The sequence below is a fragment of the Zophobas morio genome, unplaced genomic scaffold (genome assembly GCF_036711695.1).
Source record: "Zophobas morio isolate AGI-343-1 ecotype UQ-CSIRO unplaced genomic scaffold, CSIRO_AGI_Zmor_V1 ptg000068l, whole genome shotgun sequence".
Lineage (NCBI taxonomy): Eukaryota > Metazoa > Arthropoda > Insecta > Coleoptera > Tenebrionidae > Zophobas > Zophobas morio.
This window is the reverse complement of record NW_026972173.1, coordinates 31,293-55,811: the sequence shown is the minus strand read 5'-3', so window position 1 is coordinate 55,811 and position 24,519 is coordinate 31,293. Positions and strand designations below refer to the sequence as shown.

Sequence of the window (24,519 nt, the reverse complement as noted above, 5' to 3'; positions counted from 1 at the left end):
AGTAAGATGGGCTCATGAGGCTGTCAATGCTGGGCGCTCAAAACGTTCTAGAAAGACAGATGACGTATTACCTTTTCATATTCTATAGTGTTAACGGTCTACAGTCCTTCACGTGCCAATTAATGATGTTTTTATTTTATTAAAGTTAATTATATTTAAAAGTTATTCACAAAAAATAGGGCTAGTTAGGCTATAAGTGGAACTAGTAATAGATTTAAAGTAAGTGGGCAGTTCATAAAAATGATAAAAATGTCGCATGAACATATTGTTGAAATGTTAAAATGGACGCACATGAAATGCATTCAGTTTCACATATATTAGGTGTGGTGAGAAAAGATTAAAAAAAATACTAGATTTTATTCTATTGCTCATGGTTTAAGCGATACACGAAATGAAGAGCTTATAAACTCTACTAGTTTTTTTCGGACAAGATATTAATAATAATGATCTATAATTTCCTTCTATATTTTATTTTACTTCGCTAAATATTGGTTTCTCTAAATTTTTAATCAAGCAAAACCTAGTTTTTACATGTTAAGCCTATAATTCGGTAATTTATTAAACAGAACTTAACGATTCTTATAATATATATGTGCAATTTTTTATAAAGTTTAAAGATTTTGTGATAAAAACTAAAAAGCTGTTTTTACAACTTTATTTCTATACAGTACAAAATATTGTCATGACCTTCATTTAAAAATCCAATTTTTTTTCTAATAAAATAAAATTAAAACTATTAAAGAAAATTTAACATGAAAAGCTACTTTGATTGTGTAGGTCTTCAGACTTGCTAAGACTTTCCACAAAGGATTTAAAGTAATCCGTGTACTCCTGTAGTGAGTTTGTATATCGTCCTTAAATACTATTGTAAAAGAATTCAGTGAAGCTTTAAAATTTAAGTACCGTTCCCTTTGCGTTTTTTAGGCAAAGTTGAGCAACTTTAAGTGTGTAAATAGATTAATATATAGAAAATTAGATAAATTAATTAAAAATACATATATATATATATAATTTAGATTAGTAACTATAATTGGTACGCTTAAATTTTTGATTAGATTTTATAAAATTAATTTTAATGTAAAATTTAAAATAAGTTTTCTATATAACAATAATTTTTGCAAAATTTCAAACCTTTCATCTTCCGAATCCCTCGCGTCGCACTCTTTTCGTACAGAGGTTGGTAATAAAAAAAATTGGTTAAGTGAAAAAATATCTTAACTGGAAACAAAGTAAAACTGTACGAAAATTTCAACTTATAAATTAATTATATTTAAACATCATAAAGTAAAAAACGGAATAAAAGTAAAAGTGTACACATAAAAAAAGATTTTTAGTTAAAATGTCAATAACAGTACACAATTTATAATTTGCAAATAAAATTTATTTCTAGTGCAAATTTTAATCCCTATTTAAGTAAAATTTTATAATATTCATGAATATGTTAAAATACACATAAATTTTACAAATTAAAATAACAAAATATCGTGTTTAAAATGAAAAATCAGACGGCTACATAAGAGCTATTAATCCGCATCCTGTGGTCATATAACGTTAGTTATGAACTCGTTGCAAATTGGTTTGTTCTGAGTGCTTTACTCGAAATCAATTAAAATTCAGACCATGTGCTGACATACGGTTCTACTTAACATCCTTGACTCATTAATTGTGTTATTTACTAGTATCTTATATAAGCGCGCGGTCCGAAACCAAATAAAGGTTATCGCGCAGGACAAGCGTGTAAATTGAAGATTACCTGTCCAAGCTATATCTCGCTGGTGCAGTTAGATTATAGTATTAAGTGAGAGGCTAAATAACCTTGAATTAGTACTATGTTTTATAAGCGGTACTCTTCCACCTAATTATTATAGAGCAAGGGCTATGTATACTATCATAGCCTTCCGGTGCTATTTCTTCTTAGACCATAAAATCGTAATTTTAAGAAAATTTAAAAAATACTAAAAATTTGCGATAATACTCTAAACAAGCTTTGTGCTAACTTTTGCATAAAAAAAGAGAGAAACAATCTAAGGGAGTTAAGAAACTTTTATACTTTGAAATTTGTAAATTTTAGAAGTTAAACGGAGTATATAAAGTTGTACTTAATAAACAAAAAAAGGAGTAAAAAAAGTTTTTATAAAAATATCACACAAAGCCATATTTATTTGAAGCTTAATTACAATATAAATTATATATAAATTGAATGAAATTTAAAAAAAAAAAATTAAATAAAAGCGTTTACCGAAAACTTCATCTGCTTCTCGACACAAATCACTAATTGTTGGAACGTTAAAAGGATCAAAATCGTGAATGCGAGAAGCAAAAATCGGAACGCAAATTTTTCCTGGCAACATTAAAAAAATTAGTTAACTTCTTGAAATATATAATATAAATAATTTCATAACAGTTAAATATATTTTTTATAAAAAAGTTTGCTTAACATTCTATTTGATTCAAAATGGTAATGGAAATTAAAAATAAACTTCTATATAATCAATTTTAGAAATTAATAAAATTGTAAACAACTTTTTTAAATAAAGAAAAAAGAGAGTTTAGTGTGGTATGTTTAAAATAAATAGCACAAAAAAGTAATATAATTTAGTAAAGTTCTTAAATCGCAAAAATAACAAATAATTTAGATTGAAAAATTATATAAGTTATAATAAGTAAAAATATAATAAAAAAGACATACACTTGCACATAAATTTAATAAAGGAAAAAAGCTATAAAAAATTCTTCTCATCAGAAAAATAAATAAATAAAATTATTATAAAGAATAATATTGATAGGAAATATTGATATATGATTAATAAAAATTAAATATTAAAAAAGGGAATATAACTTATAATTAAAAAAATTGATAAAAACTAAAAAAATATTTTATAACCTAAAATAGTATAATAATAATGAAAGAAAATTATATTAAAAAATCTTAATAATTAATTTAAACTAATCAAAGAACTTAAAAATTTATACTTTACAAAAAATATAATTTAAACGAAATAGAATATAATAAAATAATATAAAATAAAAATAATATTATAACACTATATAAGAATTAAGAAAATAAATTGCTTAATAGTTTGTTTAAATTAAAATTAAAAAGATGATAAAATCCTTTGAAAAAAAGGTCAATTTTTTAATCAGTAATGTTATATTATAAATTTGCAATCCGTTTATATAAATTTCAAAATAATAAAAGTTAATATATTAAATTAATTCAAGCTAAAGTTAATATTTGTAAAACTAAATAAGTGATAAAAGGATATTCTAATAATAAAAAATGATTAAAATTCCGAAATAATAAAGATCACGATCCGTTAAAAAAATTGCTCGAAATAAAAAATTAGGAAGAATTCACTTAATATTAAAAAATAATAAAGGAAACTAATAATTATCAATAATTACGTAATGTAAATTTTAATTTATATTAAAAAATTTATACTTAAAGAAGTATTAGTACAATCTTTTTTTAAAAAAAGAGAAGACAAAATAAAATTTAATAAAATATATTAAAAAAGGGCACTGAAAATAAAATTATAATTAAAAAAGTAAAATATCATCTGCAAAATTAAATAATTTAAAAAAACTAAACTACTATATCAATTATTAAGAAAACTTTTTATTAGCTTAATGTTAGTAGAAAGAATATTTAACTTAATTATAAAAAAAACACAAAAGTTTGCTACAGCGATTTAATTATTTATTCTAAGTTTATATAATTATTTACTTTTGTAAATCTGTTTCTTTAGTTATTTGCCTAAATAATTATTATCTTTATAAGGATGATGAAAACTAAATTTACAAAGAAAAAAACTAAAAAGAATATAATAGGTTGAATAATAAATAAAAAACAGACACTGTTAATTAAAAAATTTATTTATTAAGATTTGCTTCAATGTATAATTATTTGACAAGCCCTTTAGTTTTTTTTTTGCTCATTATAAAAGGCTTTTTTTTAAGAGTTACCAACATAATAATAAAGTAAAAAGTATAAAAAAAGGCATTACTAGATACAATTGTTAAACTTTTATAAATTTCTTTATAATTTTCAAAAAAAATAAGTATAAATTTTTTTCCTATTAATATAAGTTTTCATTCTGTTAATTATTCGTTTTTAATAACTTTTATTGACTTTATATTACTTTACCTTTAAATTATATAATTAAATAATTATATTCAGAAAACCTGATTTCGGATGCACGGAAAAAGGACTCTTTAATAAGTGATGCAATTGTTTGGATACGTTGACGTCGAGGCGCGGATAAGTAAAATGAAGAACCACTTCCTTTCGATAAACTTCCCACTAACTCAAAAAAATATAAATTCCAGTTGAAAAAAAAATTATCAAAAAATTTAAACTTTCCTTTTATAACTGACGCATTATTTAAAAATGCTAAAATGTTCTGTAGAATTTTTTTAAAATTTAATTATAAACTAAAAGATTTAAATATTTCTATTTCTAATTTTTGTTATAAAAGTTTTTACAGCAACACATATAAAAACTATACGCTAAGAAAAATGAAACTTTTTAATATAAATTTCGATTTTTTAAAATTTCAGTGTATATAATTTCTAGTGTTTTATAAATTCAAAAAAAAGTGTAACAATTCAAAAACTTCTTTCCCCAAAAGTTAAGTAAAAACCATGTGAAAAGTAAAAAAATTATTTCTTTAAATGTTTTCGAAAAAATTTAAGTAAATTACATATAACTATAAAAATAAGGCAACTTTAAAAATAAATAAGTAAAGAATTGTTTACAACTTTTATATAATAATTCGAATAATAGTTAAAATCAATTTTTTTTTGTCAAGTTTTTTATTTTAAATTACGTACAACTTCCGAACGTAAATAAATATAAAAAGGTAAATTATAATTTCTGAATAATTCTTTTTCTTAAAATACATACAACTTCTGAATATATAAAATATATGTAAAAAAAAAGGCATTTAAAATTTTTGAGAATTTCTTTTTTTCTAAAAAAGTAAACTTCTGTATAAAAATAAATATAAAAAGTACATTTAAAATTAAACAAAAAATCTTTTATTTGATATAAGTACTTTTATAAACCATAAAAAGGAAATTATAATATCTAAGAAATTCTTTTTCTTTAAAACGTAAAACTGAAATTATTAAATTTTTTTATAAAGTAATTAAAGGCATAAGCTTTACATCTTTATAAAATAGTTATTTTATAACTTTACTATATAAATCAATTATATAACGAAGTTATATAGTTAGTAAAAAATAAAACTTTTTTCAATAAACTTTATATAAATTAAAGACAGTGGTAATAAATTATTAAATTATATCTTTTAAACATTTGATATATTAAAAGTGAGCTACACTAAATTCAAAAGTAAAATAAATATAATATAAATAAAGATCAGTAAATCTTACAAATATATTTAACTTTATTCAGTTTTAAAATTTTTTTTATAATTTACCAAAAAGTTTTGAAAAATAAAATAATTGTAATAATAATTTTTTTTTTAAAATTGAAAATTTTATTATAATCTTTATTGAATAATGACCAAAACTTTCAATTAGTAATTAAACTGTAAAAAAGAAAGAACAAAATCAAAAGTAGACGAATAATTATAAAAATAAACTTTTTTTAATTTCTTTAAATGAAATTCAAGTTGCTTCCAACGCTGTAAGGAAACGGAACAATCTGAATCGTCAGGCTCGTCCCTGAGCCAATCTTCTTTTAACTGCATACTTAAGCCTGCCAAAATTTTCTTTTTTTTTAATTCCTTTTAGACTCAATATTTTTTTACTTTTATTATTTATATAAGAAAGGAAAACTTCCAGGAATTTATCATTTTGCAGCAATTTCTGGTTTTTAAGAATAATTTCTTCAAAGTAGGGAAGAAGGATAGCTGTGGATCTTCTAATAAAAATTTAAAAAACTTATTATGGTAATGCCTTAAAATAAAAAAAAAAAGTTAATTTACAAAAATTTTGTGTAGACAAAAAAATTTTAGTAAAATAAAAAATTAAGAAATTATAAGTTTTACTATAAAAGTATTAACGGCTTAAAATGCTTAACTAGTCAAGAGTGCGCTAAATAAAATTTAGTATAAAGATTTCAGATCCTTTTAATAACTTAAATAATGAAAGCTTTTTAAAAATAATTAATAGCGAGTAATTTAAAAAAAGATCCAAGCTAAACTTAATCACGAACAGTACATTCAATAATAAAAATGCGTAAACAAACAAAATTAAGTAATAAAAAATTTACAAATGAATAATTTTTTTAAAAAGAAAAACATCATTTCATAAATAACAAGGAATCAAAAATGGTTATAATAAGAAATACACCGGGTTACAAATAATAATTACGAAAATTATATAACGTTAACAGAGAACTTTAAAAAATTATTTTTAACGGCTTAGAAATAAAAATTATAAAGAACATAGAACTTTAATTAGAAATAAGTACCTGGAAAAAATATACGATATATTGTAAATAGTTATAAGAAATACAAGTAAATAGCAACACAACTTTCCTAAAAAGCGCTTAACCATAATATATAATTGTAGGTTATTTAAATTTTCTTTGATTTAATACACATTATTAAATAATAAAAAAAATTTTAACGCATAAAAGGACGCTAAAGAGTTTAACTTCTACAGGACATGAAAAAAATTTGTATAACCGAAATTATAAAAGTTAATTCTACATAAAACGCTTGCAAAATTAACACTATTTTTAAAAAGAAATTTAAAATTATTTTAATAAGAATAAACGGCACTCAATCAAAGGAAAGGCCGGATTGGATAGCTGAACTTTTTGGATCGCGTGCTCTCCTCCCTTAACGAAGCAAACAAACGGATAGTTGAGTAAATTAATTACTTATGATTATCAGCGAATCGCTCACCGTAACGACGGACAAATAAGAAATCACGGAGTTTCGCTGCTCCGAGGTAAGAGCGCGAGCCCGTTTATCGCAAGCCCAGCAGTGGATCCCACGGCGGCCAGAATAAACCCAGAGAAGTTGCTTAAAACCAAAGTCCTCTATTTTTTAGAAAAAATTAAAATTATAATTTTTTTAAAATATACACTAAAAGAGTATTAAATTTGTGAGAGCAAGAAAGTATTATTAAAGTAAAACGAAATGTTATAATACGATAAAATTACCTCTAAGAATCGAGTCCAAAACTTCTACGGCGGCAGTCATAAATGGCCAGCAAAGTCTACAAACGTCGGCTCCTCTGCATTAATTTATAATTTATAAAAAATCCGTCAAAATTTGCTTAACCAAAATACTCACTGACAACAAATTCTCACGTCGTCGTAGTCAGTCATATCAAGATCAAACACCAATTCCTTCTCTAAAGGCTTAAAGGCCGATGACTTTATGCTTTTATGCATGTTTGGCTTTTTAAAATTGGATAATTAAATAATTTTTAGAGTTTACTTAATAAATAAAATTACTCGTGCACTGTAAACAGCACCAACATCGATTTTGTTAGGACAGATATCTTTCAACGATTCTTTAAGCGATTTCCAGTTATTAAAAGATTGGTAACGAATATAAATATCATCCTAAAATGCAAAAATCTAATTGATTGCGAGTGCAAATATAACCACGTAATACCCGAAGGGTGAAGCTAAACTCTCGATTAGCAAAGTAATCCTCGTTTCCTAAGTAACGAATATATAAGGAAAACACACGTATAAATAACAACCAAAGTTACTAATTGATTAAGAAAAAAATTATATGTGAGAGGAAAACATAAAATTAAAAACTGAGAACATTATAGAAAAAGGCTGAATCCGAAGAATTACCATACGAAAGCCAATGGTAGTAGTCAATAAAAGGGAAGAGCCGACAATAATATTGTTTTAACAAATCGGATAAAGGGCCAAAATCTGAGCAAGTTTTACTAGTAGGCTGAAGAATACGGTGCGAATCTTTAAAACTTTTATTGTTGTCGTTATAGTTCGCCTCTTCGCAATGTAAGCTGTATGAAAAATATATGGCATATTTACTATATGATAGTTTAAATTAGAAATATAAGTCTGCCACAAACCCTCCTATCATGTTAAAAGAGAAACAGCTCGAGGCAAATTCATTTTAAACCGAAAGTGTTTTTTGAGAGGGCTTACAGTAAAGTATGTGCAGGGTTGTTATAGGCCATATCCCCACCTCCCTCTGAAAGGAGCTACCTTTTTATGTGCGTCATACGGGGTGCGCCCTTGTTATTTTCTCTTTATATAGAGTCCTGTGTAAACAGTTGTAGACGGCCCCTCATCCTTCAATTGTACCCTATGGAAAATCTCATAAGCAAGCATTCCGCTTGCACTGACGTACGCAGAATGCGCGACCTTGACCTGTGTATCAATGCACATAGCAAACTCTGCATTCTCAAATGTACAGAATATCGCTATCCTAAAAATAATCGTTTTTTGAAGAGAATTAAGGCGCTCTATTTACTAAACAACGTAAAGAAGACATCGAAAACATTTACTAGCATCACGAATTAGAACAAATAGATCGGGTCCCTCTCGGGTTGCGGCATGCAAACTCGACCCCACCGGCACATAAGAATTAACTTTTAGGGCACACGACCGCCAGGGTGAATTAAGTTTCATACCTACGACTATCGCAGTTCATGGTAGTTTAACAAGAGACACCTTTGCGACTACCCATTTTGCTAGTGAGGGTATGATTATGGCCAAGAGGCCGTGGACAAAGTAAAGCTTCGTGCAGATTCTCTCGTTTTCACTATGTGACAATTGCCTACCAGATTTTCTATGGACCACTCCTTAATACAAGCATCTACGTTAATTCTAACAAACCTTACAATCTGGGCATCACTAAAATCCAGGGGATTTTAAAAGGCTACCAAAACAAGGAACGCAGCAGGCTGCTAAGCCATTGCCGTTGGTAGCGTCGGGCCAAATTTGCTATCTCATCGTCTCTTTCCTGTGCTATGGAAGGCGGTAAATGCTACGTTGCTGCCGAAAACACCACGACAAAGTAATTTGCGTTAAAAAACGAAGGACCATCAACCGCTTGTTAGTATCGAAGACATACTATCTCTTTACAACGTGGACGCTCGTCGTAGGGGAGGCAGATAATATTTGCTAAGGACCTAACAAAAACCGAAGAATATATTTAACTCTCCTTACCTCTTTGCCAAGACCAAAATAGAGTGTAGTGCCAGTAAGTTAAATATAATACATAATACCACAAGTATTCGTTACTAGCTGAGCTACCACGGTAACTTTCAATCTGGTTTGTTGGAATTTATACTAGCTTTGAGTTGGTTATAAAAATTATTTCATATCTTTAAACATTTTAATAGATTTGGTAGAAGGGTAGCGTTATTTAATAAGGTTGCAATTAATTATGCTTTGGACATCTTAAAAAATCTAATAAAGGTTTTGAAAACCTACCATACGGATGTCAGGTTTAAAGTACTTAGTATACAACTGTTAATAAAATTTTATGGGGCATTCTCCCTGAACTTTTACTTGCACGGAAAGCACATACTTACAAGTCTATTTAAAATAAAGAAAGTCATTTTCTTATGCTTTTTCTCATCTTAACTAAAGTGAAGAGCTTAAGAAGGGCTTTGTAAGAAAAGTTAGAAAGCCTCAAGCAGTGTACCAAGAAAGCGAGTGTAAAGATTCAGTAATCGATGTAAAGCTTTATATACAGAAACAATATAACTTAGAAATTTATAATAATTATCCAATATTTTCGATATCATATAAGCGTTTAATAGGGTAGCTAACCAAAAAGAAAACCGTAAAATAATTAGATTTATTGTATTTTAGCAGTACTAAAAAAGGGCTAACCTCAAATAAAGTTGTTTCACGTTCTAAAAGTTATCTTAATTATTTTCTAGACTAATCCGTTTTAGGCTTTTTCATGGAGTTTTCCAAAAGTTCGTCTTTGCTTAACTTTCTTTTACTTGCTTCGAGGCGAGCTTTTACCTCATGTCTGCGCTCATTAATAAAAAAAATTATTCACTTGACAAATATAATAAAACACGGAATTGCACAACTTTTTCTTTTCGCTCTCTTCTTTCTTTTTAAGCTCTTCCTTGAGAAGCTCAATTTTGCGTCTCCTTTCTTTCCTTCGTACTTCAAGCTCTTGTTGCTTCATGTTCTCCTTCTGCTTTTTGACTATTTATAGTAAAATAAATAGGCGCGTATTCATAAAATATAGTGAAATAAAGGCATGCATTTTTCTTCCAAGTCCTTATCACCCAAAAGAAGTGAGACAACTTCATTGGTTTTCGGTTCAAGTCGGGCCTTATAAGTTCCTCCAGAGATGACCATATTTTGAATCTATTAAAAAAGGCCAAACAAAATGCATTATTTATAAATGTTGCTAAACGAGACTCTACTTCGGATTTCTGCTGAGCCCTTTGAAGAATTTTCTCTTCAATAGTTCCTTTAGCCACAAGGCGATACACAGTTACTACGTGAAAAATTTTAAAATTATAAGGATTACAGTAATAATTAAATTGTTATGATTATATTGATTTAAAACAACCTTGCCGGGTTTGCCCCACACGGTGCGCCCTATCCATAGCCTGCTGGTCAACCGTTGGATTCTTTTATAATAAGAAAAAAAAGTTAATTATAAAAAAACTAAAAATGAAAAATTGAAAGTTTAAAGTTACAAATAATAAACCTCCATAAATATTATTTTAAAAAGAATTATAAAAAAAAGAACACGGTATACCCAATCAGAGTCGTAGAAAATCACCGTGTCAGCTGCAGTTAAATTAATTCCAAGGCCGCCAGCTCGCGTGCCTATTAAAAGTTTAGCCGATACATAGATGTATATGAATCTTTAAAATACTGAGTAAAAATATGAAAACGTCCTCCCGATTCTGAAAGTCAGAAACCATATCACGCCTAAAAATAAAGTATACAGTAAACTAATTAAGAATAATAAAGAAATAAAACTTTAAAATTTGATTCCTATTATTATTTATACAACAAAATTAAATAAATAATAAAGTAAGAAAAATTCGAAATAAAAATTCTTAAAACAATAATAATAGAAAGTAACAGCTAAACTAAAATGAGATGAATTGATTAAAAAAACATTAAGAATTACATATATATAAAGTATAAATTACATATATATATCTCAATTATAAATTTTTTTTTTCCAATTAATAATAATTCTTTTACTAACATCTTTCGCAGTAAATTTTAATATAAATAAAAATTTCTGTGGTAGTTTAATTGTAAAAAATTTAGATCCGAAAAAGATATAAATAATTTTGTGGTAAGTACTTTAAATTTATAACAGAATTTAATTTTAAAAGTTTATATAAAATTCCAAATGAGATTTTTATTCATAATTCTTATTTTTAATTCACAAAAATAAGTGTAAAATTCTTTACTTAAAACTTTATAAATTTTATTTTTTTTAAAAGCACTACATAAAGAATTAAAGTAAAATTTAAGTAACTTAATAGCATTCTAACTAGTCATAAGTATTTCTTAAAGGCTAATATGATATAAGAACTTTTTTATACATAAAATAGCAAGCCTTGAAAAATATTTGCAAAGTTTTCTGTAATTTTTAAAAAATTTCCATCTAAATAGGTATTACGAAAATTTTAATTTAGTTTATAAAAGTTTATATATAAGGTTCCAGATGGTTATAAAATATAAGACAAATATCTAAAGTAAAGTTTTTATAAGAAAATTTAAATTTCTGCTCTCTATCAGATTTTATAATATATTACAATATTTTCAGAAATTTTATTTTAAATATTAATTTAAAAAAAATAAACTAATCAACAAATATATAAATATAAAGTACCAAAATTATTAATATACTTAAATAAAAGTCTTCGAATTCAAAAAAGAATTATACGTAACATAATAATATATAAAAAAATTAATACAAGCAAACTTTAACTTTTGCTGAATGTATTTATAATAACTATACACTAAATTTAATAACTTTGGTATAGAAAACCTTCAAAGAAAAGTTATAAATTTATTAGTATAATTATAAATTTTACTATTTTTATTTTATTATATATTCTTATAGTAAAGTTTTTTGAATTAAAAATATTAATAACAATAACATAAATTTCAAACGTTAACTAAAATATGTATAACAAAATTTATTAAGTAAAATTTTATTGACAAAAGAGAAAATTAAAAATTTTAATTATTTTTTTAATTTTAAAGAAATACAAGCAACAAACTTTAAAAATTACATTCTTTCCTTGTAAATCAAAAAATAGTGAAGTTTTAGTTTTAAAGATATATATAAACAAACGGCTTAACAAAATCTAAAAAGGTTTTTTAGTTTAAATTTTTTTTCAACTTCACTTTTTACTAGAGACCCAATTTAATTATAATGAAATGGTTCAAAATTTAATAATAAATTTTAATAGTTAAAATTAAATTCCCAGTTAGATACAAAATTCCTGTAAGTAATTATAATCTAAATTTCATTATATACAAAATATCTAACAGAAAATTTATAATTAGAACTTTTACTAACAATTGAAACTCAAATTTGATATATAAAAGTTTGTACCGCAATTCTACTTTACAAGAGCCGTCAAACCGGAAATAATTATACTTTCGAAGTTGAACAAATTCTTCTAACAAGTCGATCATTTTAGTCATTTGAGAGTAAATAAGAACGCGATGATCTTCTTCTTTCAATTTCTTTAGCAACTTTATAAAAGTTTCATAAAAAATATATAAACAACTTTCGATTTTAAAAAAATTATAATTATAAAATTGATCTGCAAATTTTTTTTTAATTACAAATGAATTTTCAATAAACAACAAAAATATATCAAAAAAGCTTCAACAAAGATTCAAAAATTATATTAAAATTTAAAATAATATTACTGACTTTTTTTAGACTTTAATTAAGAATCTTTTATCGAAAAAACTTAAACAAATTTAAATAATAATAATAGTAAAATAAATCAAAACAAAATTTACTACCTTGTCGAGAACAATCATTTTTTCACTGTCTGTAACAAGGAGCTTGCGGGCTAAAAATAATACAACAAATTTTAAATATAAAAATAAAAAAAGTCCCAAATTTAAGGTACGACCAGGTGCACGTGCAAAGCACCACCCGTGAAACGGCTTAATAACTCCTTTAATAAAAATAAAATAAAAAATTCATTAGAGATGACATTCAACAAAAGGCACACAGATCTACCTAATATGCCGTTGGGCGGGAGCGAACACTGCAGAGTGCACGCCCAATCAGGGTCCAAATGTCGAAAATCACGTGGAAAAAATCGGCTGGTTTCTTCACAATTATTAACCAACAAAAATAAAATATAAATATTTGTAATAATAATAACGAACATATTAATTATAACAGTATCTTAACAATAATAACCTTTAGGAACAAAAATTTTATTTTCCAGCTCAAAAGCAGTACCGCTATTTTTTTCCACGTGGTAACTGCCCAGTTGAAAAGATGACTTGAGCGTCTCAAACGTGTCGGGAAGTGCATTATAGTACTCGTAAGCATCTGTAGTATATTTCTTTATGAACAATGTTAATTAAGACAGTGTGTTTGTAATACTTTCATATTCATGATCCCCAAACATTGGCATCCAAGTGGAAACCGAAAACAACTTCTCCTTTTCGTAATATAAATAATGAAAAGAGTAAAATAAAGGAAAAAAAACATACAGACGCTGTAGGCACGGGAAAAGTATCTCTAAAAAGAAGACCCTTCAATAAGACATCTGAAAAGAGTTGCTCTTTTCTATTACTTTCAAAAGATAGCGAATGACAGCACACGTCCACAGGAAGTGCAACTGCCTTTAGCGGAAAGAAAAAGGAAAAACTTACAAGGCAGCCGGCAAACCAACAGAAAATTATATAAATTTATACATTTTCCGTGCCAATGGCAGTCATAGTAGTAAGAAACGAAGAATCACCGCAAAGTTTTCGGGAAAAAACAGGAGTCATTAACGATGCAGGCCCCGTTGGAACACTTTTATATAGCAGTTTTCTATTTTTAAGCCTGCAATACGCCAAAAACTTTAAAGATAGAAAAAAAATAATCGACATAGAGCGAATCGCAGTATACTTCTCTCGCTGAGCCAAGCAAAACAAGGCCAAGGCGCGCAGTAGCCAATCGGCGCCAGCCATATAGCTGAATTCCTGAAAAGAGAGATCTATTAAAGGACGAAGAAACGAAAAACACTTGCTCCCTTCGCAGTTTTTAACCACCTAAAGAAAAAAATAATCACAAAAGTTTATCAAGATGATTACTAAAAATAATAAATATCATGTACATGAAAAGCAGCGAAAATATTATAATATTTCCTGTATAAGTTTTTTCGTTCAGTTTCGGCCGCCAAAACTTTACAAAAAAGGAAAATTAAGAAATATATACTTTACAATAGTAATAATCTAACACTCGTTGTATACGACTGCAGGAAGGCGAAATAGTATTGGGCTTCGAGTTAGCTTAACAATATCTGATGCAATAATAAATAAATAATAAATAATAATAATGTAATGACAACAAATTAAATAATAAGTAATAATAATAACCAAAAGAGCCGTCTCGTTCAAACAACTTTTTACGCATGTTGAAGGTATCCAGTTCTTCCTGCAGCAAAAAAAATCATAAAAGTATGTCAACTACCAGCTTTCTACAAAAAAAATAAAGAATTTAAACAATAAATTGAGCCAACAGAAAAAAAGTATACGTAAACAAAAAAATGTGAAAATATTATATTTAAGAAACTTTTTCAAAAATATAAGATATACATGTAATTTCCTAAGTTTAATGAAAAATTTAAACTTTTGAGTATATAATAAAATATATAAAACCAAATAAGTATATATTAACATAAGGAAAAAATAAAAGTAAAAAGAAGTAAAAATATATAATACAATAGAGTTATTATCATAATAATATATAAAACATACGAAAATCTTCATAAAAAGTTATAAATATTAATAATTAACAAAAATTAGTTTAAAAAATGTAATATTAAGTACATTATATACAATACAATAATATATAAAAATATTCATACAAAATAGGAAATAGCAATAAACGTTAATAATAACTCAATATAAAAATGATTAATAACACAAAAAAATAATAAAATCATATTTATAAAAATAATAAATTCATATAATATAAAAAAAGTAGTAAATATATTATAGGAAACATAAAATAAAAAAGTAACGTATAGTTTTAGTGAACTTAAAATAGTTCAATATAAAAACGAAAAGAAAGAAAAGTTTTCAAAAATATTGTTTACTTTTAATTATTTTTATTACGAACATTATAGTTTATATACATAAAAAAAGTTTTGCAAGTTTTGTTTATTTTTTTTAGGTTTATTTATTATTAAGAATAGTTTGATAAATTTTTACTTTTTCTTATTTTTATAACGAAGGATAAAAGTTTATATAATGATTGCTATTGTATATATATTAAGTTATTGTATTTTTTAGTGTAAAATAGGTTCATTTTTATCATATTTATTTTGTATTGGATGAAAATTTATTTATATATTACTATTATCTTTGGTATTCATTACTTCTTATATTTTTATTATTAACATACAAAATAGGACAGAATTAATTTTTATGTGTATTATTATTTTTAAATGCTATTCACTTTTTTTTTTCTAATTTAATAATATTATCTTTTAGAGTTTATAAATTAATAATATACTTATTAATAATTTATTTATTTCATACTAATGCATGTTTATAATGAGAATAATATTTGAATTTTTCTTTAATATATATTTATTATTAAGTGTATTCCTCTAATAAGCATAAATGCTTATTTATTATACTACTCTTAAATTTAGTTATTATTTTTATACATCTCAAAAAATGATAAAATATTTGTAAGGGAAGCATACGGCGTTCAGTAAAGGCTGGGACTTATCAAGAAAGTAGTAAGGAACATGCGTTGTTCTGCGCTCAAAAAGAGAAGGATGGTTACAAACCTATTAAAAAACAAAAAATAGGAAAAATAAAAATAAAAGTTTATATAAATAAATAAATATATTGAAGGATAAAGAATAAATAATAATATAAAGATGTTTTTAACATAAAATATTAGAAATATATAAAAATGTATTATAGAATAAAAAGTGAATAATATATATTTAATAATATTAAAGATAAATAATAATAGTATATACTGAAAATTAAAATTATATAAAGCAAAAATAAATAATATATAATTAAAAATAGAAAATAGTTATATATTTAACAACAATAATTAAAAATAATAAGAAAAAAAAGTATTAAGGAAAAAAAATAAATAAAAATAATATATATTAAAATTAATATATGAAAAAACAAAAAGAAAAAATATATAGAAATAAATAATAAAAATGTAAAAAATACGTAGAAATACTAAAAATAAAAATATAAAATAAAGAATATTGAAAAAAAAAGTGAAAACCTTCCGAAGCTGCATAACTAAATTCATTAGTCTTTTGCTCATCTGATCGTTAACGGACTTCGACGTGGTGGAGCTCAAAAGATCTTCAATATTAATTTTCTGCTTAACACCTTTTACGTTTTTTAATATAATATTAAAAATACAATTAATATAAAATAACAAACTTTAAAAAAAAAGAAAAAAAAAATATTTTATGTATAATATTATTAATAAAATATTTAGATATAAATAACATACTATAACAAAAAAAACATTCCTTAAATAATATTACATTTTTCTATATAAATATATTAAAAATATTTAAATATAAATAATATTCTGTAATAAACTTTTATGAAATAAATTAAATAATAAACAATTTTAAGTCATATTCCCATAAAAATATTATTCACTTATATTATCTAACAAACTTTATAGAAAAAATAAGAAAAAACACGTTTTTAATATTAGAAGTCCATATAAATATTATTAAAAATATATAAATATGAATAATAAACTTTAAAGGAAATAAGAAATATCATAAGTCCACATAAATATAATTGTAATAGAGTTTTTTTTCTACTTCGTATGTATATACATAAAAAACCTAAGTGAAATATTCTTACTATTCGCTATAAAGACGTATAAAAAAAATTTTTAAAGGGTTGAACCACGCAACGCCTATTCAGTTTAACATAATAAAAAAAAGTAAAACAATAAGTTTACTTCTACTAAACACAAGCACTTTATGTATATGCAAACTTTATAGAAGAATTTTTTGCTCTTGTTGTAGTGAAATACTATTTTCATTATAAAAAACTAATAAGGCAATTTTTATAAATAAAAATAACTTAATAAGAACTATACAATACAGAACTAAAAAATTCGCTTTCTGCACAACTTTTACTGTAGTTGTGTAACTCTCATAAACCTTCATAAAGGCGACGCTGGTGAGGTGTCAGACCGCAGTCCACTTGTATTTCAAGCTAAAAAAGTTCATTAAAAAAGTTTAATAATTTTTTTTAATGAATTACTATTATTCATGGTATAATATCCAATGCGTGTCAAGAATTAGTTTATATGTTTTATTCATATTTATAATATTTTTTATAAGTTAAAATATAATTTATTATTAACCCTTAAGAAATTAATTTATATTAAAAATATATTTTGTACAATTAATATTTTATATTTATATAAAAAGTTCAACATTTATTATATACTTTATAAGTATTCTACATTGTTAAACTAAGAATAGCGGATGTATATATATTTTTTGTTATTATTATGGATAGCGCAGTTAAGTTATTATTTGTATAATTAATAAAATTTCTTTCAAAAATATTTTAGTTAAGATATTATATTTATATAATTTCTTATTGGTTATTCACTTATTTATGAAACTGATAAAATTGTTAAGAATATATTATAAAAAGTTTTCTTATTTGATAAGTTATTCATTAAACTTTTTTCTTTATAGAAAGTTTTATTTTTTACGAATTATTATAAAAGTATTCATAATTATATTAATGCTTATTAAACCTTTTCACCCAATTGGTGCTGCACGTGTCGTTTGAGTCTCCGCAGCATAAAAGGTTTTAATATCATATGTAGCCTTTTCAGCTGATCTACAAAAATATTTAAAAAGTAATCAAAAGAAATAATGGAAGTTGTTTATAACCTTTCTATCTAAAAAATAAATAAATAAAAAAAGTTATAATCAATACTTTCGTCGAGGCCAGACTTTTTTTCCGCATGACTTTCAATGTCTTTAGAAAACCTGAAAAAGTAATGACCGCATTAAAAAGTTATTCTATACAAAAAAAACCTTTTTTTTACTGTACCATTCAGTAAACTCGTCGTGGGAGTCGAAAAGCGTCGGCATAATGAAGTGCAGCAGAGCCCAAAGTTCCGCCATGCTATTCTGAATGGGTGTGCCTGCAAAAATAATAATGATATAATAATAATAAATAAATAAATAAAATAACCCGTAAGCAACAGTCGATTCCTGCAATTAATCCGAAGCAAAACTTTCCAACGCTGACTAATAGTTTAGAGCAGTGAATATAGTGAACGTATAACGACAAAAGAAAACCGCCGCGGATAAAAAAAACCTCGAAGTGCTCTTTATGGCCTGAGCCTCGTCCAGGACCATATATTGCCACCGAAAGCGCTGAAAGTACCGCTCATCCGCCACAACCTACCCTCCACTCAACACAGTAAGCTCAATAGAAGAGTATAAAGAAGAGAGGTCAGTGACCATGTCATAGCTGGTAATGAGCACGTGGAACGAGGCATCGCGGTTGTGGAGTTGCTTACGGGTCCATTCCTTGCGAATGACTTGCCGCTGTTTGGGCGTCCCCCAATAAGGAAGAACTTTCAAATGCGGGCTGAACCGTTGGAACTCGTTTATCCAGTTATGAACGGTGGACAGGGGGGAGATGACAACGAACGGGCCCCACACACCGTGAACCTAGCGAACCAGCTTGGCCAATACAAGTTTATTACACAAGAAATTGACCAACCTCCGCTAAGTACGTCATGAGGGCTATTGTTTGGATAGTTTTGCCAAGGCCCATTTCGTCGGCAAGAATGCCGTTAATGCCCTGAAAGCGCCCGTACTTGAGTCACTTGCAAACTCTCTTAAGAACAATGCACCTGTTCATAGAGAAACACCAACCAACTCATTCCCTTCAATTGATAGGATTTTAGTGTCCCAACAAACAACTTTGGTTGGGGCAGATCATCTTAATAAAAAGAGTTTAGTACTGCCATCAGCAGGTTTATATACAAATTAAAAAAGTCCTATTCTACCCGAAGACACGGGATTGGAGAAGTTAGACATGTTATCAAAAGCCTCCTGAGAGAGCTTCTGGGGTTTCTGTGCAGTTTGACGCTTTAGTACTGCAAAGAAAATTATCAGTTAAGTCACAAAAAATAAAGAAAGTCAATAATTACTGGTCGCTTCGGTATCAAACGCTTGAGTTTTTCTTCGAGCCGCCAAAAGCGCTCCTAGCCAATCGAGTTTAAATATAATTAGAGTAAGTCAGACAAGATAAACTTTTTAAGAACCTTTTATGCTCTCAGCAGCTCTTTCTCGAAATTCCTTCTCTTCATCTAAAGTTGTTGATAATTATTATTATATTATGATTACTACTACTTTTATTATTCTTACTATCGATGTCGTGATCGGCGCTGCTGTCCTCTTTAGCGTGCAATTTGTCTATTATTTCTTCTTTAGAGGGAAGCTCGGCCTGCCCGGCTGCTAGAAAGTTGCGGAAGTCAAAAAGTAGCAAACGAATGTTACGTTAGTAAAGAAGTAGATATAAATGTAATACAAATACTTTCATAGTGTTTATATATAAACAATAAATAAAATTCTTTATTTATTGTTATTAAAGTATTCACTGCTTCTTAAGTTAATATACTTATTAAAGTCAAGAATGATTATCCATTAAAAATCAAAATCAAATTATTTTTTGTCTTATTATTGGTTGTATACAACAGTTGCTCACCGGATTTCTCCACCATAAAATGAGCGTAAAGTTCAGTTTGCGTAATCAAAAAGTTGAGTTTCCTTTGCTGCCGCTTGGCCTCTCGCATTTCATCTTCCAGCTTTGCTTGTTCCAAAGCTGGATGTATAAAAAAAATATGAAAAAAATATTAAGTAATGATGGTGTATATATATATATATATCGGAAACCCTGCTTCTCGGCCCTCTTCCTATTTTCGCGCTCTTTCTTCTCGTGTTTACGCCAATAATGTAGCATCTGCACCCAACAGATAAAAGAGTTGTGTATGCATTACGGAGTACCGAAAAAAGCTGGAGAACCTCTCTCATTATTTTCTTGTTTTTAGCAGCCGTTTCCCGCGCAGTTCTGAAGCGCTTAATAGCATTAAAACGAGCTTCTTTCTGACACATCGCACTTACGACTAAACGTTAGTTCTGTGCAGTTTTTATATATTTGGTAGCAAATACACCTTAAACGCTTTAAATTGCTAAGTTTTAAGTTCCGTTGAGCAAAAAATTGGCGATAGGCCTAAAAAGAATACCAACACCACATGATTACCCGAGTTTCAAAGAAATTCATTAAAAAACTGTACGCGAGGAATTTCCCGCTTGCAAATAAAACTCCAACTCTTCTTTCCGTCCTCTTCACTGGCTTCCTCGCTTTTTGAGTAAAAGGAAGACCTTTCATTACAATATCTGAATAATAAAAATACTAAAGAATAAAAGTAAAATTGCCTGCGGAGCCCACGCAGAGGAGTCTGCTCTTCATTATCGGACTTAATATAAAAGTTGGGGTGAATTCACTATAAAAAACGGTACAAAAAATATCACCGAATAACTTTTTGTCCAACTGACTTGCTTGCTGGCTATGGACTCAAACTGATTGGCGAGAAGTCCTTTAGGCATAATAAAGCATCAACCATCACAATAATAGGAGAGTTTTACACTAAAAAAGTACGTAAAACTTCATAATTTTTTTCGGGAAAGTTGTACTCTACTTTTTTCTTTCCGGAGACAAGGCGGGTAGCGCCTACAAAGTTTTAATGAAGTTTATTAATATATTTTCTAGCGTTTTTACTGCGCACCTCGTTTTTTTATAACAGAAAGAAGAAGAGTGCCGTAATCAGCATACTTTTCACGAATCTTGCAAATGTCCAATTATTATAATGCGGTTTATCATAAGAAATCAGGCATGTTTACAAAAGTTCTTTGTCTCCTATAAGTCTTCTGTGCCTGCTTTTTCCGCCAATAGAAACGAAGTGCCGACTGCAGCCACTTCTCATCTGTCCTCCTTATATTTATAACAGTAACTTTATAATGATACATGCGATGTCACCAGGAACAAAAGTTTCTTCTTCAGACCCGCTATCGCTTAACACGTCGTCGATAATCCATCGCTTCCTTCGCTATAAAAAAATACAAGAAATAAATAACTTAACATTCATTACTGAATTTAAGGATATGTGGTTGCCTTGTTGGGACTCTTTAGAGTTGTTTTAGTGAAACTCATGCCCAATTGGGACTCGACGTCAGCTATTTCCTATGCAAATAAAAGTTAACCAACCAAAAAAAATAAAAAGTTACTAAGTAGCAAAAAACTTTATTGAGAAGGGCCAACGCCTGCTCATAATCGCAGAGGCGAACGACTTTCTCATTCGGATATTCAATGATGAGATTGGGATCGTCAAAGTCCCCGCCATCACTATTTTTCAAGCGGTAGTCTTTTTTTTTTTTTCACAAAAAATTAGATAAGAAAAGTACGAGTCCGCGGAAAGGGATTGATCCGATTCGAAATCAGGACACAAATCGACGAAGTCTTCCAAGGCATCGTAGTACAAATCTTCTACGCACAGTATAAGTAAAACATATCAAAACAACTGAACAGCGACTTGCCTTTAGAGTTAAGCTTCATTCCCGATGGCGTAGTAAAAACAGATTCTACTATTATGTATACTTTTAATGAATTCTTATATGCTATTATATTATTCTAGGAGCACCTTTCTTCGGCCTCTTTACTCTTGGGCGTTGTAGAGGAGCTCGCGGTTTATCGTCTTTTTTTGTAAGTACAATAACAAGTATATATAATGTAATTATTAAAAAGGGAGCCTCACAAGAGCCCAGTTTTTCATTGTTCACAGAATTAAAGTTTTCCACTTCAAATTCGTTAGACATTGACTGAATTTTTTCCGCCTTGCTGCCTTCATAAATACTGTCCAACAAAGTGAGGTCCTCTTTCTGGCGCTGTTTCAGTCTCATAGCATTTATATAGTTTAACGGCACGTTTTGGCCTTTCAAACTCGCATAGTGGCCAGGTTTGGGATAAACAGAGGGCAAATGAGGCAAGTGTCTGGTGTCCTTTGGCAGCTCTTACAAAGAACAGTGCTATGCATATCTACTTATTACTACCAATAATATGTTTACCACCACCGTCTCGTGCGCATGCTAACCGGTCCATGTGATGCTTCACGTCTACATTTCTTTCGGAGCGCTCTTCCATATAATTGTAATTATCCTTCGGGGGTGGCCGCGTGGGAGTGGCGTACAACTCGTAGCCAGAGGGGAGTGTCATGGGGCGATAAAGCATTGGGTACGAGGAGAGCTGCTCTATTGGACCGCAGTGAGCGGAAGAAGGAGTCCTTCCGACCATCATATCAGAAAGGCCGAACCGAGGGAAGTGGGGCATGCGCGGGGAAACAGCAAACGGCCGCAAGCGCACATAGTGACTGTTAGAAGGAATGCGAGAGAAGTGAAGGTCGCTGGGATCTACTAGCTGACCAGAATCCACTCCTTTTAGATCTTCAGACTTGTTTTTGAAGTACGGCGAAGATGAACGCTCGAAAAACTGGTTCCGGTCTGGAGGAGTCTGGGAAGGAGCAACTCTGCACTTACCATAATAATGAGATTCAGGCCCTTCAATATCGCAGTTGTTGTTATAATAATTATTAAAGGAGCACGCCATGTTGGTAGGCGGCTGATCAGGAAGAGGAATGTTATATAAATTGTTAAAGTAACTCGGCCCTGAACAAGAATCTACGGGTTTAACAGACTCTGCTATAAAACGTTAGTAAACTTGAATTTGAAATATTAAGGAGTAATAAAAGGTGTACCGTTTAAGTTGTTCTGAACTTCCTCTAAAGAATATTTTTTGTTCTGCACTCAAAAGTTAAGTAAGGGTATAGAAAAAAAAAATAAACATGTTAAAATATTAAATAAAAAATAAGAAAGAGGCTAGGAGAATACAAAATATTAATAAGGAACTTAAAAAATTAGATAATTAAGTATAATAATTCCGCTAAAAGTAAGAGTATGCTACACCTGATCGACTATTCCAGAGTGTGTAGTAGAATTAGAAGAAAGTGACATTTCTTAAATTGATATATATATACTTCGAGTAATCCATAACTTATTCTAGCAATTATAAAAAATAAGGGTTGATAGTTAAAGTAAAATCTTTAAAACTGTTAAAATATGAGTGTCTAAGTTAAAAAAAGGTTTTGTAAGCGCCTCTTTATATACTATAAAGCGAAGACAAGTTATCCCATACATAAGAGGATATATAAAAACCGGAGAAGCCCAAACACTAAAGAAAGAAAAAAATTAGAAGGCGAGCAATGGCGAACTTTTTTTAAATAAAAATTGAAAATTAAAATTTTAAAGGAGTTGGAACTTGAAAACTTCCCTACAGATCAAAGGAAGGCTGCATGGGGCTACGGCCAACCACCGAAAGCTAATCGGAAGTTTTCTTCTTAAATGCTTTGATATAATGTCATTTTAATAAAATTTATAGCTTTTATTAAGAATAAAATAAATATTGAAATACACATAAAAAAAATTTGTTTATTTTTAAAAAAATCAAGAGAAAAATCAAATTAGTTTAGAGTAAAAGCAAATATTTTGAATACTTTAAGCTGATTGGCTTTTAGATGTTAAGTGTTCGCTCCTATCAGCAATTTAAGCTTTTAGTTTTTACATAAACCAGTCTATACTTAACACACGAACTTTTAAAGTATAATGAGCTGAGATTACTTTCTAAATAAGAAGTAAACTACGTTATTAATTGTAACAACTTAATTAAATATGCATATTGAAAAACATTTCTAATATACTTATTAAAGTTGTCATTTAGTAAGTGAGAGGATTGGTTTTTTTTTAACATTTTTAAAATATTATATAAAGCGAGTAGTGATGGTATATAACTATAACTTCTATAACCCTTAGGTAAATCTTTTGCTCTTCTTAAGAAACGGGCTATATAATATTGGACACAGTTGGTGTTGCAAAATATCCTGTAGACGCTAAAAATGTCTAGTGGTATCGCTACTATAAGAAGTCTTCAGATACCTATAGTTTTTAATAGGAAATTAGTTACTGATTGCTTTAAGATCTATGTTAAATTATAAATCTTACTATCTGAGTACCACATAAACTCGAGGTAAACATTAAATTAATTAAGTTCATTGCTGCTGTACCATTAAATCGATTATTAATATATTTTTATAAATTTGTTTTTCGAGTGGAATTACAGTTGGCATTACGTGTCTTAATTACAAGCGTAATAATACGGGCTTAATAAAAGACTTGCAGTGAAAAGAATCTAAACAG

At 27.7% G+C, this 24,519-nt stretch overlaps 2 protein-coding genes across 4 annotated transcripts; both read right to left on the bottom strand.

The window, feature by feature from the left end:
• Positions 1-662: 662 nt before the first annotated feature.
• Positions 663-8,093, bottom strand: LOC135143661 (DNA primase small subunit-like). Of its 2 annotated transcripts, XM_064075568.1 has the most exons (16): positions 8,038-8,093; positions 7,793-7,968; positions 7,602-7,648; positions 7,439-7,549; positions 7,275-7,381; positions 7,142-7,215; positions 6,882-7,018; positions 6,756-6,814; positions 5,778-5,890; positions 5,610-5,725; positions 4,186-4,303; positions 2,240-2,341; positions 1,132-1,162; positions 904-938; positions 765-854; positions 663-713 (listed from the first exon to the last, which is right to left on the bottom strand). In XM_064075568.1, the coding sequence occupies exons 1-16, from the start codon at positions 8,046-8,048 to the stop codon at positions 694-696; spliced, it is 1,347 nt and encodes a 448-aa protein (XP_063931638.1). In that variant the 5' UTR covers positions 8,049-8,093; the 3' UTR covers positions 663-693. The 2 variants fall into 2 exon arrangements, with proteins under 2 accessions (XP_063931638.1, XP_063931639.1); XM_064075569.1 differs by lacking the exons at positions 663-713; positions 904-938 and having other exon boundaries at positions 831-862.
• Positions 8,094-9,816: 1,723 nt separating this feature from the next.
• On the bottom strand, positions 9,817-23,305 carry LOC135143634 (chromatin-remodeling ATPase INO80-like). Of its 2 annotated transcripts, none has more exons than XM_064075528.1 (54): positions 23,233-23,305; positions 23,025-23,067; positions 22,339-22,965; positions 22,029-22,283; positions 21,915-21,968; positions 21,811-21,858; positions 21,679-21,760; positions 21,517-21,619; positions 21,389-21,457; positions 21,254-21,323; positions 21,118-21,200; positions 21,003-21,060; positions 20,876-20,947; positions 20,749-20,813; positions 20,653-20,693; positions 20,511-20,598; positions 20,388-20,446; positions 20,239-20,332; positions 20,110-20,176; positions 19,922-20,038; positions 19,582-19,671; positions 19,479-19,523; positions 19,365-19,418; positions 19,221-19,310; positions 19,065-19,153; positions 18,932-19,012; positions 18,667-18,879; positions 18,521-18,606; positions 18,395-18,450; positions 18,251-18,344; positions 18,134-18,186; positions 17,949-18,034; positions 17,338-17,392; positions 16,428-16,537; positions 15,877-15,963; positions 14,540-14,597; positions 14,401-14,463; positions 14,278-14,345; positions 14,070-14,212; positions 13,871-14,003; positions 13,667-13,798; positions 13,557-13,614; positions 13,368-13,502; positions 13,182-13,274; positions 13,072-13,116; positions 12,959-13,008; positions 12,537-12,679; positions 10,827-10,882; positions 10,707-10,777; positions 10,515-10,575; positions 10,366-10,439; positions 10,201-10,306; positions 10,021-10,141; positions 9,817-9,956 (listed from the first exon to the last, which is right to left on the bottom strand). In XM_064075528.1, exons 1-54 carry the CDS (start codon positions 23,278-23,280, stop codon positions 9,863-9,865), a joined length of 5,136 nt encoding a protein of 1,711 aa, XP_063931598.1. In that variant the 5' UTR covers positions 23,281-23,305; the 3' UTR covers positions 9,817-9,862. The 2 variants fall into 2 exon arrangements, with proteins under 2 accessions (XP_063931598.1, XP_063931599.1); XM_064075529.1 differs by having other exon boundaries at positions 19,582-19,668.
• Between the last annotated feature and the right edge of the window lie 1,214 nt (positions 23,306-24,519).

Coding starts and splice junctions, on each gene's coding strand:
- LOC135143661 (XM_064075568.1), bottom strand. Junction 7,216..7,274: donor GACGTGAGAATTTGTTGTCA/GTGAGTATTTTG, acceptor AAATTAATGCAG/AGGAGCCGACGTTTGTAGAC. Junction 4,304..5,609: donor ATTTAAAGAAATTAAAAAAA/GTTTATTTTTAT, acceptor TTTTTGAGTTAG/TGGGAAGTTTATCGAAAGGA.
- LOC135143634 (XM_064075528.1), bottom strand. CDS start 23,280: ATGTCACTTTCTTCTAATTCTACTACACACTCTGGAATAGTCGATCAG. Junction 22,284..22,338: donor ATGCGCACGAGACGGTGGTG/GTAAACATATTA, acceptor GTTCTTTGTAAG/AGCTGCCAAAGGACACCAGA. Junction 13,009..13,071: donor GTGCTTTGCACGTGCACCTG/GTCGTACCTTAA, acceptor TATTATTTTTAG/CCCGCAAGCTCCTTGTTACA.